Source organism: Crotalus tigris, unplaced genomic scaffold, assembly GCF_016545835.1.
Source record: "Crotalus tigris isolate CLP2741 ecotype Arizona unplaced genomic scaffold, ASM1654583v1 scf7180000020728.642097, whole genome shotgun sequence".
NCBI lineage: Eukaryota > Metazoa > Chordata > Lepidosauria > Squamata > Viperidae > Crotalus > Crotalus tigris.
Window position 1 is genome coordinate 264281 of NW_024098154.1, and position 17156 is coordinate 281436.

At 38.7% G+C, this 17156-nt stretch overlaps 1 protein-coding gene across 11 annotated transcripts in view; it reads right to left on the minus strand.

Moving 5' to 3' along the window:
• FRYL (FRY like transcription coactivator) overlaps positions 1–17156 on the minus strand; it is a 187793-nt gene that overhangs the window by 9868 nt on the left and 160769 nt on the right. For 6 of the 11 annotated variants that reach the window (XM_039368293.1, XM_039368288.1, XM_039368290.1 and 3 more), the window contains 8 exons: positions 15593–15601; positions 15023–15223; positions 13342–13512; positions 9602–9852; positions 8040–8244; positions 6772–6921; positions 5404–5502; positions 1110–1178 (listed from right to left, as the gene is read on the minus strand). In XM_039368293.1, coding sequence (XP_039224227.1) covers positions 1110–1178; positions 5404–5502; positions 6772–6921; positions 8040–8244; positions 9602–9852; positions 13342–13512; positions 15023–15223; positions 15593–15601 — 1155 coding nt within the window. The remainder of the gene's footprint in view (positions 1–1109; positions 1179–5403; positions 5503–6771; positions 6922–8039; positions 8245–9601; positions 9853–13341; positions 13513–15022; positions 15224–15592; positions 15602–17156) is intronic. The other 5 variants (XM_039368285.1, XM_039368295.1, XM_039368294.1 and 2 more) reach the window with 2 other exon arrangements.

Consider the following 17156-nt stretch of genomic DNA (forward strand, 5'->3'; position numbering starts at 1 on the left):
CACTACTCTCTCCGCTTCAGTCTTCTCCGTGCTAAAAATGCCCCAACTCTTTAATAGGTAGCTGGGAAAGGCAGTTGCTTAAATTTGCTACAGATTGTTACTTACTAGCATCTACATTACCAAGAAAAACCAAATCTGTTACTGTTTAAAATTTAACTCTCTCTTTGGAACCGCCTTCCAACTTCTTAATAAAGAAAGAAATGAGAGTAAATTACAACAAAATCTAAACATTTTCTAAAAAAATAATAATAATCTGTCTGCTTCTTCTCCAAGTCTGCACAAATCTTCTTAGGAGTAGTATCAGAAGATCTGAGTCTATCCACCATTCAGGATCAGTTGTTTTTCCAGATGCAAAGAAAACTCTGGTAACTCAGAATATTTTTTTTTCTGTCAGTTCTAGTAAACCAAAAAGAATATAACAGCTCCTATGGCAATGCTATAGTTGGCCACCTGTCTTCATCAAATTGTTTAAATCAAACCACCAATACCCCAGAAATAGCATGGATATATTGGATTTTTTTTCCTGTTAACAGTATTTTTATATACTTACTAATACTCTGCTGTTATTGATCCTTTCAAAAATGCTTCAACGTAATTATTGGTTTTAAGAAATCTGTGTTTTCTACGGTGGATAGCTCTTTACAAACACTTCAGATCAGATTTTCGTGATCCAACTAATTATTTTTAATATTACTTTCCAGGCAGGTCACAGGACTAATTAGATTTGAGGCAGCCTAGCTTCTGTGCCAGACAAGCTATTTATCTGATGAAGCGATATGCAGGATACCAAGTTTCTTCCTTGCAATAGCAGCTTCATAACAGACAGAGGAGTGTTTGAACAATGATTCCATCTTTCCTGGTTATCTGTTCAATGTTATTAGACCCAGACCCACAAGCTGGCTTTTTTTAAAAAAAAAATAAGAAGAATCCATTATTTCCAGGCCAATACTTAATAAGTTCTAAATTTCCCGAGAGTTATTTCTGACAGCTAAAATGAAAAAATGTTACTCTTTAACCTGCTGGGAACATGAGGACCTGTTCGTTCTGCAGCATGTATGGTTTCATATTTACGCATGACGTAAACAAAGTGACTGGAAGCAGATGCCTACCTGAGCATCTGTAGTAGCTCCGTGAATACCATCATCTGTGCTAAACGTCCTTTTGCAGTCTTTGAGCCACTGCAAAATAAAATAGAAGCAAGCTGAAAGACTCAACGCAAAATCACGGATGCCTACATGAGCCCAAAAACAGAAAACACATTTTGCTTGAATCACAGAACATTACAATATAACCTATTAATTTAAAGGACATATTCAGAAAAAAAGTAATAAAATATATGACGCATACCTTTAAAACTGTCACTTTTTATAGTATACTTTGATGTGTAGTTGAAAAGAAAAGATGATTGAAATAGCAATACATCAACAAAGAAATAAAATCGAGTCTCTTTTCTAAATACAGATCCATGTATAAAATCCGGTCCACTGATGACTAACATTATTTAACCTTAGTTCAATGAACAAGCCGTGATATTTTAATTCATAACACTAAGCCATTATGGGTGAGTTTTGATAGCTTGCTAAACCTGAAGCAAATCACATTTACATGTAGTGTTGGATGAGAACCAGGCAACCATGGATGCATATGTAGGGATAGACATAAAACCCTCTCAAATTACATACTTGTAGCACCTACTGAATTCAGTGATAGACAGTGAGGAATGTACTTTAATTCACCAACTGCAATGGAATAAAACTTAATTATGTTTTAGACCAAGTTGCAGGCAGCTCTATGCCACAGAATAATGAACCCGACTATGATTATGACTTTTTTTTAACCTTTGTATACAAGAGAACAAAAATCTAATTTTTCATTAGTATATTGAATTAGGGCTTTCGGTAAGTGAATTAGGACCATGCGTTTTCTTGAGAACAAATTGAATTTTCTAAATGCTAGCATGTCAATTAATGGCGTGGAGCCCAACACATCTTTCTTTTTGACATTTTTTTGTTTTATTTGATAGCATCCATGGCTTTTCTTCTTTTTTACTTCCTCTTTTACCACTTCAAGTGTGGAGCGGAATCGCAATAAGTAACATAACCCTGAAGCATAACCTTATCCCTGCACAAAGTGTTCCAAAAGGGTTCCACAGATTCCCCCCCCCCCATTTATTCTTGTATACTTCTAAGACAGTGGTTCTCAACCTGTGGGTCGGGACCCCATTTGGGGTCTAACGACCATTTCACGAGGGTCGCCAAACAATGCAGTCCGCCATTTTTTTCCCCTTTTCCTTAGCTGTGCTACTCCCTTTTATTCTATTGGCTTTTGAAAGGCAATAGAATAGACTCTCTTGAATAGAGTCTAATTCTATTGGCTTTCAAAAGCCAATAGGAATTGTCCAGGCTGTCTCTGCCCTGCTGAGCCCGCCAAAAGTCCCATTCTGCAAACGGTGCTGCACCAGTTGAGTAGTCCTCGACTTACGACTGGTTGACTAGTCCTCAACTTACGACTAGTTGGGGGTCGCGGCATTAAAAAGGTTGAGAACCACTGTTCTAAGAAACACATTAGGGCAGAAGGGAAGAATAGGGGCGCAGAAACATTCTCCCCTTAATCTCCTCTATAGGTGCAAGGACTGACAAGGAAGAGAGCTCAAATAGGATTCTATAAATCCTACTGTAGATTCACATTCACAATGGTGGCGCAGCAACGATCGCTCCTAATTATCTGCTTCCCATTCCCTCTAGAATAAAAATATTTTTCTTGTCTTTCACAAATAGATATTAAATGAACTGCAATTTTCCCCACATAATGTAAGCAGAAATTAATTCTTATCTGTTGATGTACAGGTAGTCCTAGACCGGGGGTAGGCCACAACCCTGGCTCTTTTATGACTGGTGGACTTCAACTCCCAGAATTCCCAAGCTAGCCACACTGAGGGGAAATGGTGAGGTTTCCATGCTGAGCCATGCTGGCTGAGGAATTCTGGGAGTTGAAGTCCACGAGTCATAAAGCGGCCTAGGCCTAGGCCAGAGGTAGGCAACCTTGGCTCTTTTATGATTCGAGGACTTCAACTCCCAGAATTCCTGAGCCAGCCACGTTGAGGGAAAAGGGAGAGGTTTCCATGCTGAGCCAGGCTGGCTCAGGAATTCTGGGAGTTGAAGTCCACCAGTCATAAAAGAGCCAAGGTTGCCTACCCCTGGCCTAGACTTACAGCAGTTCATTTAGTGACTGTTCGAAGTTACAACAGCACTTAAGTGACTTTATGACTGTTTTTCACACTTAATTACTGTTGTAGCATCCCCGTGGGTCAGATATTCAACATTCAGGCACTTGACAACTGCCTCATATTTATGACGGTCGAAGTGTCCCAGGGGGTCACGCCATCACTTTTTGCGACCCTCTGACAAGCAAAGTCAATGGGGAAGCCGGATTCACTTAACAACCGCGTTACTAAGTTAACGACTGCAGAGACTGACTTAGCAACAGTGGCAAGAAAGATTGTGAAATGGGGCAACACTCATTTAACAACCATCTCGCTTAGCAACATAAATTTGGGGCTCAATTGAGGTTGAAAGTCGAGGACTACCTGTATTAGTTTATTATTAGTCCCCAAAGTGGAATATAAAATGAAAATTAAATGTATAAGGGAGGGGAGAACATGGAAATGTAACCCAAGCAAGGTGGGGGGAAACCAATTTTGCCTAGGCCAGGGGTAGGCAACCTTGGCTCTTTTATGACTCAGGGACTTCAACTCCCAGAATTCCTGAGCCAGCCTGGCTCAGCTTGGAAACCTCTCCCTTTCCCCTCAGCATGGCTGGCTCAGGAATTCTGGGAGTTGAAGTCCACAGGTCATAAAAGAGCCAAGGTTGCCTACTCCTGCTCTAAACTAATAAAGTCTACATTAAATTAACATTAATTATGCTTTCATATATTCCTCTAGGCCAGGGGTAGGCAACCTTGGCTCTTTTATGACCTGTGGACTTCAACTCCCAGAATTCCTGAGCCAGCCATGCTGAGGGGAAAGGGAGAGGTTTCCAAGCTGAGCTGTGCTAGCTCAGGAATTCTGGGAGTTGACGTCCACGAGTCAGAAAAGAGCCAAGGCTGCCTACCCGTGGACTAGGCCTACCAGTTTCTGATAATCTACTCTTGTCAGGCTTAATATACTAGGCCAGGGGTAGGCAACCTTGGCTCTTTTATGACTCGTGGACTTCAACTCCCAGAATTCCTAAGCCAGCATGGCTCAGCTTGGAAATCTCTCCCTTCCTCTCAGCATGGCTGGCTCAGGAATTCTGGGAGTTGAAGTCCACAAGTTATAAAAGAGCCAAGGTTGCCCACCTCTGATCTAGAGAATAAGGCCAGTAGGAAGCTCCAGAAACTAATTTTGTTTTCTGAGGTTTACTGTACTTTCTTTCTGCTCTTGCACAGCATCCAATATTCAGAATACCAAAATAACACAGCATCATTATTATTTTTTTTAAAAAAATAGTTTGATGGGCAGGCACTTTATTGACCTTTGTCATTCTAATGCAACAGGAACTCTTAATACGAGTTTTCTATAATGAGGCTGTCAAATACTGTTTATGGTTATAGTTTTGTATTCAGCTTGTCGTTCCCTGCGGTATCTCTGAATGATTAGGGCAGAGCAAAGGTGTAAGGCGGTTCAGAGTGTATTTCTGAGACAAAGGAAGCTTTCAGGAGATGTCAATTACAAGTCAGTTTCCTTCCAGACAATCAAATTCTGGTTCCGAAAGCACAGTGTTCTACTATTATTATATTTGCAAAAACTCATCATTACACTAGAATTCTTTGAAGTTGCTTGAAGTTCTATTCCTTTTGAAATGCTACTTTTTAAAAGATTTTTTTTTACTGTTTTAACATTCATTTCTGAAGCAGACCTAGTGCTGGGGTAGGCCACCTTGGCTCTTTTATGACTCGTGGACTTCAACTCCCAGAATTCCTGAGCCGGCATGGCTCAGCTTGGTAACCTCTCCCTTTCCCCTCAGTGTGGCTGGCTAAGGAATTCTGGGAATTGAAGTCCACAAGTCATAAAAGAGCCAAGGTTGCCTACCTCTGGCTTAAGCCTAGGCCGCTTTATGACTCGTGGACGTCAATTCCCAGAATTCCTGAGCCGGCATGGCTCAGCTTGGTAACCTCTCCCTTTCCCCTCAGCGTGGCTGGCTCAGGAATTCTGGGAGTTGAAGTCCTCGAGTCATAAAAGAGCCAAGGTGGCCTACCCCTGATCTAGTGGATGCATTCTATTTCATATGTGAATATTTGTTACATGGTCTTTGATCTCTCTCAATTCGCACTACATGGTAGGAGAGTCCAATATATGTTATTTAAAATTCCAATGATCATTAACTTATTCAAAGCAGTGTAATACTTTACAAAAATATTAACTACCTGTTCGGCTGCCTCTCTTTTAGCATTGTAAGTGTCCAAATGTTCTTGAAGCTCCAGAACACTGAATTTCAATGTTTCTAGTAAACCACAGGACATTAACTGTAATACAAAAAAAAATGTTTTAAAACCTTAATAATTAGTTCCATGTGAAATATAATATGTACTTATTTATATTTTTAAACATGTTGCAATATCTACTAAGATTAAAGAAGTACCTCCAAATATTAAGGAAATTGCCGGAATTGTTTATACAATACAAATTATATCCCTTGTTAATATCAACTCTATACCTCTGCCAGAAATAATTATTCTACATGACACATGAAAGCACATGTACATCTAAAAAAAGAACTGTCTAGATGAGATGCACCCCTTTGTTAAGTACTGTTACTAAAGAATTATCTATTAAATGATGGATTAAAATATTTGCACACCAAATATAAAAGATGCAATTCATGTATCGCAGGGGTTCCAAACTGGGGGTGTGAGATGATATTCCAGGGGGTACAAAAACTTGGGTTTTCAAAATTATAGCATATATACATAATTCATTGCCGTTATTTCAAACTTTTGTAAGGAGTGCGAGAATATATCAGAAGCGTTCTAGGGGCGCAGGGTATAGAAAAGGTTGGGAGCCACGGATGTATTGTAATAATGCAAGATACTGAACCTGTAGGGAAGCAAATGCATAAAAATTTTGATGTAAACATTTTTCTCTCCTACAGGAAAATCACTCTGCAGAATTGAAAGTTTGCAGATGCCGTATAAACAAGCTGATAGCACAGCATGACTTGCTTGCAGTGCTAATGGGATGAGTAGCTTGGCAATGCAATGCCCGAACTGGAAATATTGCTCTATCTTTTATTTGCGAGTATTTCATTTCCCAAATGCAACTTGAGATGTGTATCTACTTTATGAAGGACAAACTTATCATTATCCTGAAGGTTACTGGAGAATACAGATTGATCTAATACCAATCAGCAAATGAGAAGAATCAAGGTCCAGAAATAATGAATAAGTAAAAGCCAGCTACTATATCTCTCTCTCTCTCACACACACACACACACAAACACACTGGATTAAGGTGCTTGTGCAAAGAATATCAAGCACTTTTGAAAGTTCATTTTCTAGATCCATTTACTTGACATCATGGGGCAATGACTTTTGTCAAAAGAGATAGAGAGAAGACAAGTCTGTTGATCTTGTGGGCTTCCAATAACATGTGTTCCCAACGGAAGAGAATATATGTGTATATATATATGATAGGAAATGTTCTTGGCAAATTCCAAAATAAAGAACTTCCTTACTTTACTAATAAGAAGGCCTAATCAGAACAGTTAGCAAGTAGACATAGATATAAGATATTACCGTTTCGGCATCCACAAAAACAGTCGGGCATTCTGAATACGTGGTCATCACTTCCAATGAACTTTTAAATTTTGTTCCAATTCGCTGCAGATTCTCACCCAGGAAACTGACTGATTCGTGTGTTATAGCTCCAAATCTCCTCTGAATCACCTAAATGCAATAAAATGGCATTTGCATGTGGGAAAAATTATAGAGGCTTTACTTATTTTACTGTAGATTCTTTCATGTTTATTCTTGGCTTGGCAGCAAGTACTTAAAATTGGTTTTTGTTTTTTTTTTGCTTTGGAGGAAACATTTAAAAGAAATGAAAATTAGAAATTGCACAAACTCCCCTCTTTTGCTCTCCCCCTCCCACAAATATTTTATTTGGGCAGGAGGCTGCCCTGTTCTATTATAACTGATGCTTTATACCCTAGACTAAATTCTCCTTTTCCATGTAACTCTATCACCTGAAAGGAAGAAGGGAAGGGAAGGGAAGGGTAAACGAAGAGATGCAAAATTACACTGAGACCCTTTAAAAAAAAATCTTCTCAAAATCTTGCAGTGAAAGAAGTCAACAGGTCAATATGAGTGTCATTCTAGACAGTGAGTTTAGAAATGAATACTGTCCTAATAAGCAGAAGAATGAAGGAGAAAAGTTTCCCATGCAATCTCCACAATGCAGAAACAGATGAGGTGAAAATAGCCATACTCAAATTGACCCTTGAGTGATGATAACAACAACAAAGTTGGAAGGGACCTTGGAGATCATCAAGTCCAACCCCCTGCTCAGGCAGGTAACCCTATACCATTTCAGACAAATGGCTGTCCAGTCTCTTCTTAAAAACCTCCAGTAGTGGAGCATTCACTGTTTCTAGAGGCTGGTTGTTCCACTGGTTAATTGTTCTAACTGTCAGGAAGTTTCTCTTTAGTTCCAGGTTGCTTCTCTCCTTGATTAGTTTCCATCCGTGATTAATATATATATTATATATAGAAGGGCCTAATGCTGGGAAAGATGGAGGGCAATAGAAGAAGGGGACGACAGAGAATGAGGTGGCTGGAGGGAGTCATTGAAGCAGGAGGCGTGAGCTTAAATGGACTCCAGAAGATGGTAGAGGACAGGAAGGCCTGGGGTCACGATGGGTCGGACACGGCTTCGCAACTAACAACAACATAACAACAACAACGTATTTATTCTAAGCAGGGCTTTTTTGAGCACTACCATTTTAACCATGATAACGGGCCAGGTAAGATAGTTAAGAACTAAACATGTGAATGAAAAGGCGTACCTGAAACAACCTAGAGAACACATGAAACGTATAGACAGCAGAAGATCCATCTGTATCTGTCAGCAGCTGATTAACATGGCAGCGCCAAGCCTCCTCTTCATCATCATATGTCTGTGGCTGAAAAGCTGCCAATATGGCAGAAAGAAAAGGTGATGGTGGCGGAGAGGTCTGTACTTCTGGGAAACCATCTTGTTCTTCATCTTGGCTGCAGGCAAAACAAATATGATCATGGCAAAATAAATGTGACTTCGGAACTTTGGTCTGATTACTTCACTCTTCACCATATAAAGATATTATCTTTCTAAGTCAGTAGTAATAAGAATACATTGAGAGATGGTGGACATGTGAAAAAGTAAAGAATTATTGGAAAAAGATACATACTTGGTTAGAAAAAATATTGGGAGAACATGTAGACTTTAAACCTGAATTTTTTTTTCACTAGGTATAATGCCAGAAAAGATTAACAAACAAAGCCTATATTTGATTTTACACGTCACAACAGCAGCAAGAATAATATTTGCGCAATATTGGAAAAATGAAGGAACACCACCAGAGGAAGAAATAATTAACAAAATACTGGAATGCGCAGAGATGGACAGATTGACTATGAGATTGAAAGAAAAAGAAGAAACAGAATATTACCAAACTTGGGACTTATTTTATCAATGGCTAGAGGAAAGAATGGAAGGATTAGGAATTAAATATGTTTTAGCGTTTTTAAATCCAGACAGCACATTGGCTGAAAAATTATTATATGTGTATAAGAAAAAAAATCAATAAAATCTTGTAAAAAAAATACACTGAGAATACGATTGCATTAACATGCCACATTTTCAGTGCAATGTAGTTTCTTTGCGGATTATTGAGGTAGATGGATGCATCCATTATGACTTATTCAACAAGCCAGGACTACAACTTTGAGATTAGTTTAACGTGTGAACTCTCTCTAGTACAGTGGTTCTCAACCTGTGGGTCGGGACCCCATTTGGAGTCAAACGCCCATTTCATGGGGGTCACCAAACAACGCAGTCCACTATTTTTTCCCCCTTTTCCTTAGCTGTGCTATTCCCTTTTATTCTATTGGCTTTTGAAAGCCAATAGAATAGACTCTCTTGAATAGAGTCTAATTCTATTGGCTTCAAAAGCCAATAGGAATTGTCCAGGCTGTCTCTGCCCTGCTGAGCCCACCAAAAGTCCCATTCTGCAAACGGTGCTGCACCAGTTGAGTAGTCCTCGACTTATGACCAGTTGAGTAGTCCTCGACTTACGACCGGTTGGGGGTCGCGGCATTAAAAAGGTTGAGAACCACTGCTCTAGTATAACAGTTTGCAAACTGGAGGTCATTATCCCCATGGGGTAATTTGGGCGTATCCTGAGTGTAATGGAGCAATTTGGGATTGCTTGCCTATGGGTTGAGCATCTGGTTTGGGACTGCAACTGGAGGTGGGCGGGCACTGACAGTATTCGAAACCAGGAAAAGGATAATTGTGTCAAACAATTTCATGATTACTGCACTAGCCCTGTTGGTGGCTTCAAATTAAATGCTAGATAAAACATTTCACCTGGATAAACCAGAAAAATCAGCTTCTTCTTCTTCACATCTTTCATCCAGCTCCTTCAATGCAAGAGTTACGTCCTCTTCAAAAATGGATTCGGTGTAACTCTCAGTAGTCGGATGCTCTTGATTTTCAGGCGCTTCTTCCAGTTCTAAGGGATCTTGGCAGACTAAGGACTCAAACTGTTCTTGCAAAGCAACTGATCCAGTATCCTCACTAGCTGTGCTTTGTTCATCTTTCACTGATGAACTGCCATCCTGGAGAAGAAGAAACAATTTTTACATTTTATTTTGAAAAATATATATCTGTTAAGTATTTGAAAAGACTTGTGCATCAGTTATTCTAAATTAACAAATTCAAAAAAGTATAAACAACGTTATTTTGCTCTGAAAACAATGTTATTTTGCTCTGAAAACAATGTTATTTTGCTCTGAAAACAAATGCCATTTAATGTTTTACAGTTTTGGGTTAAAAAGTCCTTCCTTGTTCAATATTTTAATTTTTTTAATATTAATGTTATTAAACATTACAATTATGGAGATAAAACACCAATACATATTAAAATAAAAGAATAAAATTTTAGAAATTAAATTTAGGTATCAAATTTAGAAATCATCTATTTTAATTTTGATCAAATAAACCAACATTATATTCCTTTTTAACTTTTTAACAATCTTGCTATTTAATCCTGTCATGTCCTAGAACTCAATTTTTTTTTTCATTTCTTTTTGTTTTGTTCCTTCTCACAAAGTTCTTCAAAACTTTTGAAGTCTTTTTTCGTCTCCAGTATAGGAAAATTATCCAGGCTATTCTTTTGGTATTTGTATATCTCTTTTAATTAAAACACCAGCTGGTTTTATTTGTATATCCAGTATAGCATTTTTTTGCATATTACTCTAGTAGCCTGTCATTTTGAAATCTCCTTTTCAAAATTTTAGTTTTGAAAAAAAAATACGAATATTATTTCCTTGGTCAAAATTATTCAGTTCTAACGCTGAATTCTTATACATCTATTCAGAATTAAGCTCAATTGAATTCAGGGAGATGAATTTTTGATGAAAGAATGAAAGAAAACAGCTAGAGCTTAAGGTGACTAACTGTATGTATAATTACTACCTAATCAAATTGGAGTGCTGTGCGGTAGAAATGCTAACAAACTCTAAAACAAAACAGAACACAACTTGCCAATGATTCCACAATGGGATAGAAGAAGATATGAGCAGTACTTGCTCGTTTTGGATTTTGAGATGAGTGTTAGGGGTGAGGAAAAACATTGAAATATGTCTCCCTTTCTTACTAGCCTTCTGGAAAATGATGAAGACCCCCTGGTTTGATCAGACACTGGAGTCAGAAGTTAGTAAGATCTAGGTCAGTGATTCTCAACCTGTGGGTCGGGACCCCATTTGGGGTCGAACGACCATTTCACGGGGGTCTCCAAACAAGGCTGTCTGCCATTTTTTTCCCTTTTCTTTGGCCACGCCCCTGGCACCCGGTGATGTATAAGTGGTTGGGGGTCACCACAACATGGGGAACTGTATTATGGGGTCGCGGCATTAGAAAGGTTGAGAACCACTGGTCTAGGTGATGTATTATTTTAAGGTGGTTTTTTTTTTTTCAACTTTAGGCTACCATTTCTTTTTCTTTGCTTTTATGTTGTTGTTTTTAAAGTTACCGTATTTATATTACTTTAATTTTAAATTCTGTGTGCTTTGGAGAGAGGGAAGAGGCCATATAAATAAAATAAAATTAATCCTCCTATTGCAGTCAGTGGAAGTGAATTTATTTAAAGTACGGTAGATACTGAAAGTACACATTTTCCTTTAATAAATCTTCTGCAGGTTTCCAAAGAGATTGCATTTCACAATCTCATACAAGTGACTGCAGAAGACCCAAGGAGAAAAATCCAATATTTGATTTCTCCTGCCAAAACAGAGCCTGTGGCACACTCCAGGAAATTAAAGATTGCTGGCAATCTCTCTCTCTCTCTCTCTCTCTCTCTCTCTCTCTCTCTCTCTCTCTCTCTCTCTCTCTCTCTCTCTCTCTCTCCCTCTCTCTCTCTCTCTCTCATTCATATCTCTACAACACATATATGTACTTATCATCATCATCATCTCACCGTTATTCAGTAAACGGAGGAAAATGAACTGTCTGAAGCATTAACTTTTGTGCTGAAAACTGTCTGATGTTTGATGTCGTTTCTTTAAATGGTTTGTGAATAGTAATTGGTTGAGTGCAAAGGTAACATAATAATCCTAAAAGATTTTGCATCTTTGGGCACCACACAAGTTGACCTTCCCCTGCCAGCTCTAGTTATCATAGGTAATAGTAAGGGACGACAGCAATTGAAGTCCAGTATCTGGAGGTCTGCAGATCCTCCACTTTGGTACAAGGAAATATGTTTAGTGATTACATAAAAGATCCCAAAAATGACAATATGAGTTATGTGCCTTAATGCACGTAGGTAAAATGTAACAAATGCACTCAAGGTTATTCTCCTCCCGTCTCTTCCTTCCCTGACACAGCTGACAAAGTGAGAAAGAGCCTGTGGCCTAGAGCTTAACACAGCTGCCTAAAGTGCAAGCAGCCCAGGTTCGAATCTCAGAAGGGTATGTTTGGCTGATGAGAGCTAATTAGCTCGAAATAGCTATTCCATTCTCCCTTAATTCTTTGTTAGCAATCCAAATTTTAAAATATATAATACACACACACACACACACACACACACACATTTAGAATGCATTTAGAATGATTTATATATCACATGTTGTAGCAGACATGAGTCAGGAAGGGCTGACATGTTGTTTTGGAAATTTTCAAAATTCCCACCCTTAAACTGTGCAAAATTCTACCCTAAATCTTAACAGCATGAGAGTTCTCTTGACTAGGGATTCAGACTTCAGTCCCATGGCCATGATTCTATTTCAGGAAGTGCTGATAATATCCATATTTCAAAAAGATATGAATTCAGGGAGATGAATTTTTGATGAAAGAATGTCTTCGAACAACACACATACACTTAATCTATCTCAAAACAAGAATCCAACTTAAGACAATTGTAAAGCCATGGTACTTATTTTAGACTTCAAAAGTACTAGAGAAAAGGGCTATGAATGCTTAAGAGCTGAGAGACTTAATTAGACACACACACACACACACACACACACACTTAAAAAAATGAAAAAGGAGGATCACTGCTCTGAGTTTCTGCTGGAAATGGCAAATACATACTTAACATACTCACTGATTTTTTTTTAATCAGCTGGGAATCTTGCTCATTCCATGTATGTATTTCCATTTTTAAAATCATGCCACTAGCACACCGAGGGCTTGGTCAAGACCGCTCAATTGACCAGCTGCTAACAAAGCTGGCCTGAGGTTCAAATCCCAATCAAAAGCACCAATCACAAGAGGCAAAGCGAGGCATTAGAGAAGGATCATAGAAAAGACAGCATCCCAGGAAGAAAATGGACCCAGAACCATCCAGCTTATCCAATTGTTCTTCTGCACCCCAATTCATTAAAAGAACTTCAAAACTTTCTTAACCTGTGATGTGAACATCTTTAGTCTACCAACCCCAAAAAATCATTTCCGGTAAACAATTTTTCAGCCACCACAACAGGTTAGAAATACTGAAGTTAAATTACGTAATCAGCACAATAAAAATTCTTATAGACAGAAAGCAAAGCTTTCATACAGCGCTAGAAAGAGGACAGATCAGCCATGCTTGAGCCCACATTTCTCCCCACCTCAGGCAGCGTGTTGTTAGCATTATCTAGAGAGGCAACCTCCAAACTTGGAGTCTCAGCTCTGATTTGAAGCACCTCTTCCATTCCAACACTGCTAGTGGAATCTTGAGATTGCAGCAGCAAGTTGATGTGATCTGGTGTGGCATCATCAGCAGCCGAATCACTGTTTAGCTTGAGACAAAAAAAAAAACAAAACCACATCCATTCACGTTTCAGAAAACAAATTCAACATATGTTCATACGTAAATGTAAAGCAAAATGCAGACATGAGGCTACCCTTTCTATTAAGTAGACCAGGGGTCCCCAAACCCCGGTCCGTGGACCGGCAACGGGCCACGGCATGCCACAAACTCGGCCATGCAAACAAGTGAAGCCCTATCCGTGGGATGCAGATAGCATGCAAAACCACACACTCTCTGGTCCACAGAAAAACCTTTCTCCACGGAACCGGTCCCTGGTACCCAAAAGGTTGGGGGCCTCTGAACTAGACTGTATCTTGAGTCTATCTACTATGCTTAAAAATAATATTAAGAATTGGAATTCTCATAAGGGCAATGATAATAGAATACCGATGAAGAACGTGCATTAGCTAACTCATCAGAAGTACTGTTTTAGCACAACTAGTTTTACTCAACCTATATGAACAGATGCCTTTGCTGCCCCAAATACTGATTTAACTATAGGTCACCATTCTTCTTTGATTGCAGAATCTCAGATTCCAAAAATGCAAAAAGATTTTTGTTATCAACAGTGTATTATTTAAACCCAGAATAATTTCTAAATACTTTAAAGGTATTTGTTAATCAAATTGCCTATCAGAAACAGCCAAATCATTCTCTTGTTTTAATTTAGTTTAGCTAATCCTAACCCTAATCCAACGTGATTTCAAATAAATCGGGCATTTAATTACTAATCAAATTAAATGTTATTGTATTCCACTTAAACCTTTAAATTCTATTTCTTAAGAGTTTGGGTAGATGTAAATTTTCTACAGTCAGTATGATCGTCCAGTTATAAAAATGTCAGAAGTTTACTTTGAAATACCGGATGTCTTTCCAAGACATATTGGCACATTAGCTTTACAATGACATATACACTCAAGAACCTCCTTATTTATCCTCTATCGTAAGTCGAGGACTACTCAACCGGTTGTAAGTCGAGGACTACTCAACTGCAGCACCGTTTGCAGAATGGGACTTTTGGTGGGCTCAGCAGGGCAGAGACAGCCTGGACAATTCCTATTGGCTTTTGAAAGCCAATAGAATTAGACACTATTCAAGAGAATCTATTCTATTGGCTTTCAAAAGCCAATAGAATAAAAGGGAGTAGCACAGCTAAGGAAAAGGGGGAAAAAATGGCGGACTGCGTTGTTTGGCGACCCCCGTGAAATGGTCGTTTGACCCCAAATGGGGTCCCGACCCACAGGTTGAGAACCACTGCTCTATTGATAAAACCTATTCTAAATCCCATTCTGCCATTTCTTACTTTATTAGAAGCAAGCACTTAAGACAAGTGTCACTCATATTTCGTGGGTAACCCCTATTAATAATAAATCTAGAGACAGAGGATCTAGTATTGTGCCCCAAACGCATAACATGCCCACTCTTCCTTGCAAATGAGAACCCTTGAAGTTTTTAATCCAAGGGCTGCTATTTTGATGCAAAAACAATCTGTGTTTTACCATTTGGGAGCGTGACAGTATCTGACTGGCGCTCAGGCCTTCTTCTTCTGAGGATTCATCCGTATCTTCTTGATTGGTCAGGTTCAAGCTGGGAGTGCTACCTGAATACTGATACTCTTGGAGAGAGGGCGTGTCCCCTTTCTCAATACTGTCCAGTGAACGCCTACGGACTCCCCAGTTGAAGTTGTCCATGCTCTCGCCCTGTAACGAGAAGGAAGTTTATTCCAAAGGGTTTGGGCTACTCTGAGAACTGAAATGAACCACAGCAAAACCAAGCCACACAAATACTGAACTCACTGAGAGCAGAATCTCAACCAGCCCTTCAAGCTAATTGTATATTTAAGTTTTATCAACGTGGTTTTCCCTTAAAGGGTTTAAACACATGGCAACATAATTCTGCTCAATATTTTCTTTTACAGACTCAATCTTCAGAACTAAACGGGCTTAACATTGTCTACAATCATATATTCCTTTGCAGTACTAAGATCCTCTGACTTTCAAGCACAGACAGACAAGTACACTACAGATGACAACAGATGAAACAAGCCACTGCACCAGGCTGCAACTTACCTGCAGCTCCTGGTTCGCAAAAAGAAAAACACACATAATTAGAACGAGGACAAACACTTACAGATAACTTCGTAATGGAGGCTATTTTATATTGCATATGCTTGCTGGCAGTAGAAGACCAATTCAAGCTCTGGAAAAACTTTTTTTTTTGTCAAGGCCCCCCCCCACTATTTAATTGGTTTTAGAAAAATTGGTGCAAAAACATTATGAGACAAACACTTAAAACAGATGGGCATGGCACATTTTTCAGTGTTAACATATATATATATATATATTACAACTAACTTTGAGAACGGCATGAAAGTAAACTGCAGCGAACATTTTAAATGGACTTTGTCTACATGTATCTGATGAAATGTACAGCATGTAAATTTTATTCAGTGCAAGAAAGCATAAACATTTGAGCTAATCAGTCTTGATAAGCATGTTTAGCTGTTGTAGTTTTCATTCCTCTTTGGGTGGCCTTCCCAGATGCTTAGCATTTAAATGCACTCTTGATTCACGACAGGTATTTTTATGGTCACAAAAGCAATCCTGCAGGTAGAACTGGCTTAATTAGCACTAACTCAAAGTCATCCAGAATGAGATCACTGGCTAGGGAGGGGAGAGGGATTGAAATGTGGTTTCATCATTTTCAGAACACCTAAAACACCCCACTGCCTTTGTCCCACTCTTTTATGAGCCACTGAAGCATATGGGAATTGCTTCAGAGATGTGCCAAACAGTTGGAAGTGTTGTTGATGGTGCTGAGACCAAGATGTTGAATGGATTACAGTTCTGTCACTCATTTGCATTACTGGAGATAGGAGAGAAAAGAACCAATTTCTTGGTAGAAAGAGGAACTCAAGAATTGCTAAAATTCCTTATCTTATAGGAGCTTTGTTTCCAGAGTTACCAAAAAAAATTATGTGTGAATACCCCTTCCACCTCCATAGGGATGGTGTCATTTGGAGGACTGTTCTAGCTTTCCCCAAAATCCACCCTTGGATATTTCCATGCACTGCAACTGTGTATTATAAATGACAGTTATTACATTTTACTATTTAAAAACAGAGAAAAATGCAGATAAAGATGATAAATGCACCACGAACCCAGACACAATATGAATGGCTGAAAATCAAATCAATTTCAACATACTCAGGTCAATATACATTGTGCAGTATTAGTTGAGTTTTGATGATACCATATGCTATACTTCAAGCTTGGTATAGTTTCATTTGGCTTTCTACCGTTGTATTCTCAATTATATATTGATACCCTCTTTAATTCACCAGGAAATTTCCAAAATGTCAGATAACGTTCGTTATTTCTACATATCAGATTAGTTCAAAATAAAAAGCAAAGGGAGTAGCTAGCATGAAAGAAAGAGGCTATGGTATGCTAAGCAGCACAATATAAAATTATAAATCCGGTGCTTTTTTTTCTAGGCAGGCAGTGCAAGAGATGTCACGCCTGGATTTTTTTTTTTTTTTTAGTGCTTTGATTAATTACAATACAAGCTTAGAACAAAAGGAAAGGACTGAATCTCAAAGTGGCTACTTTTTCTTGAAGCATAGACTTGAAT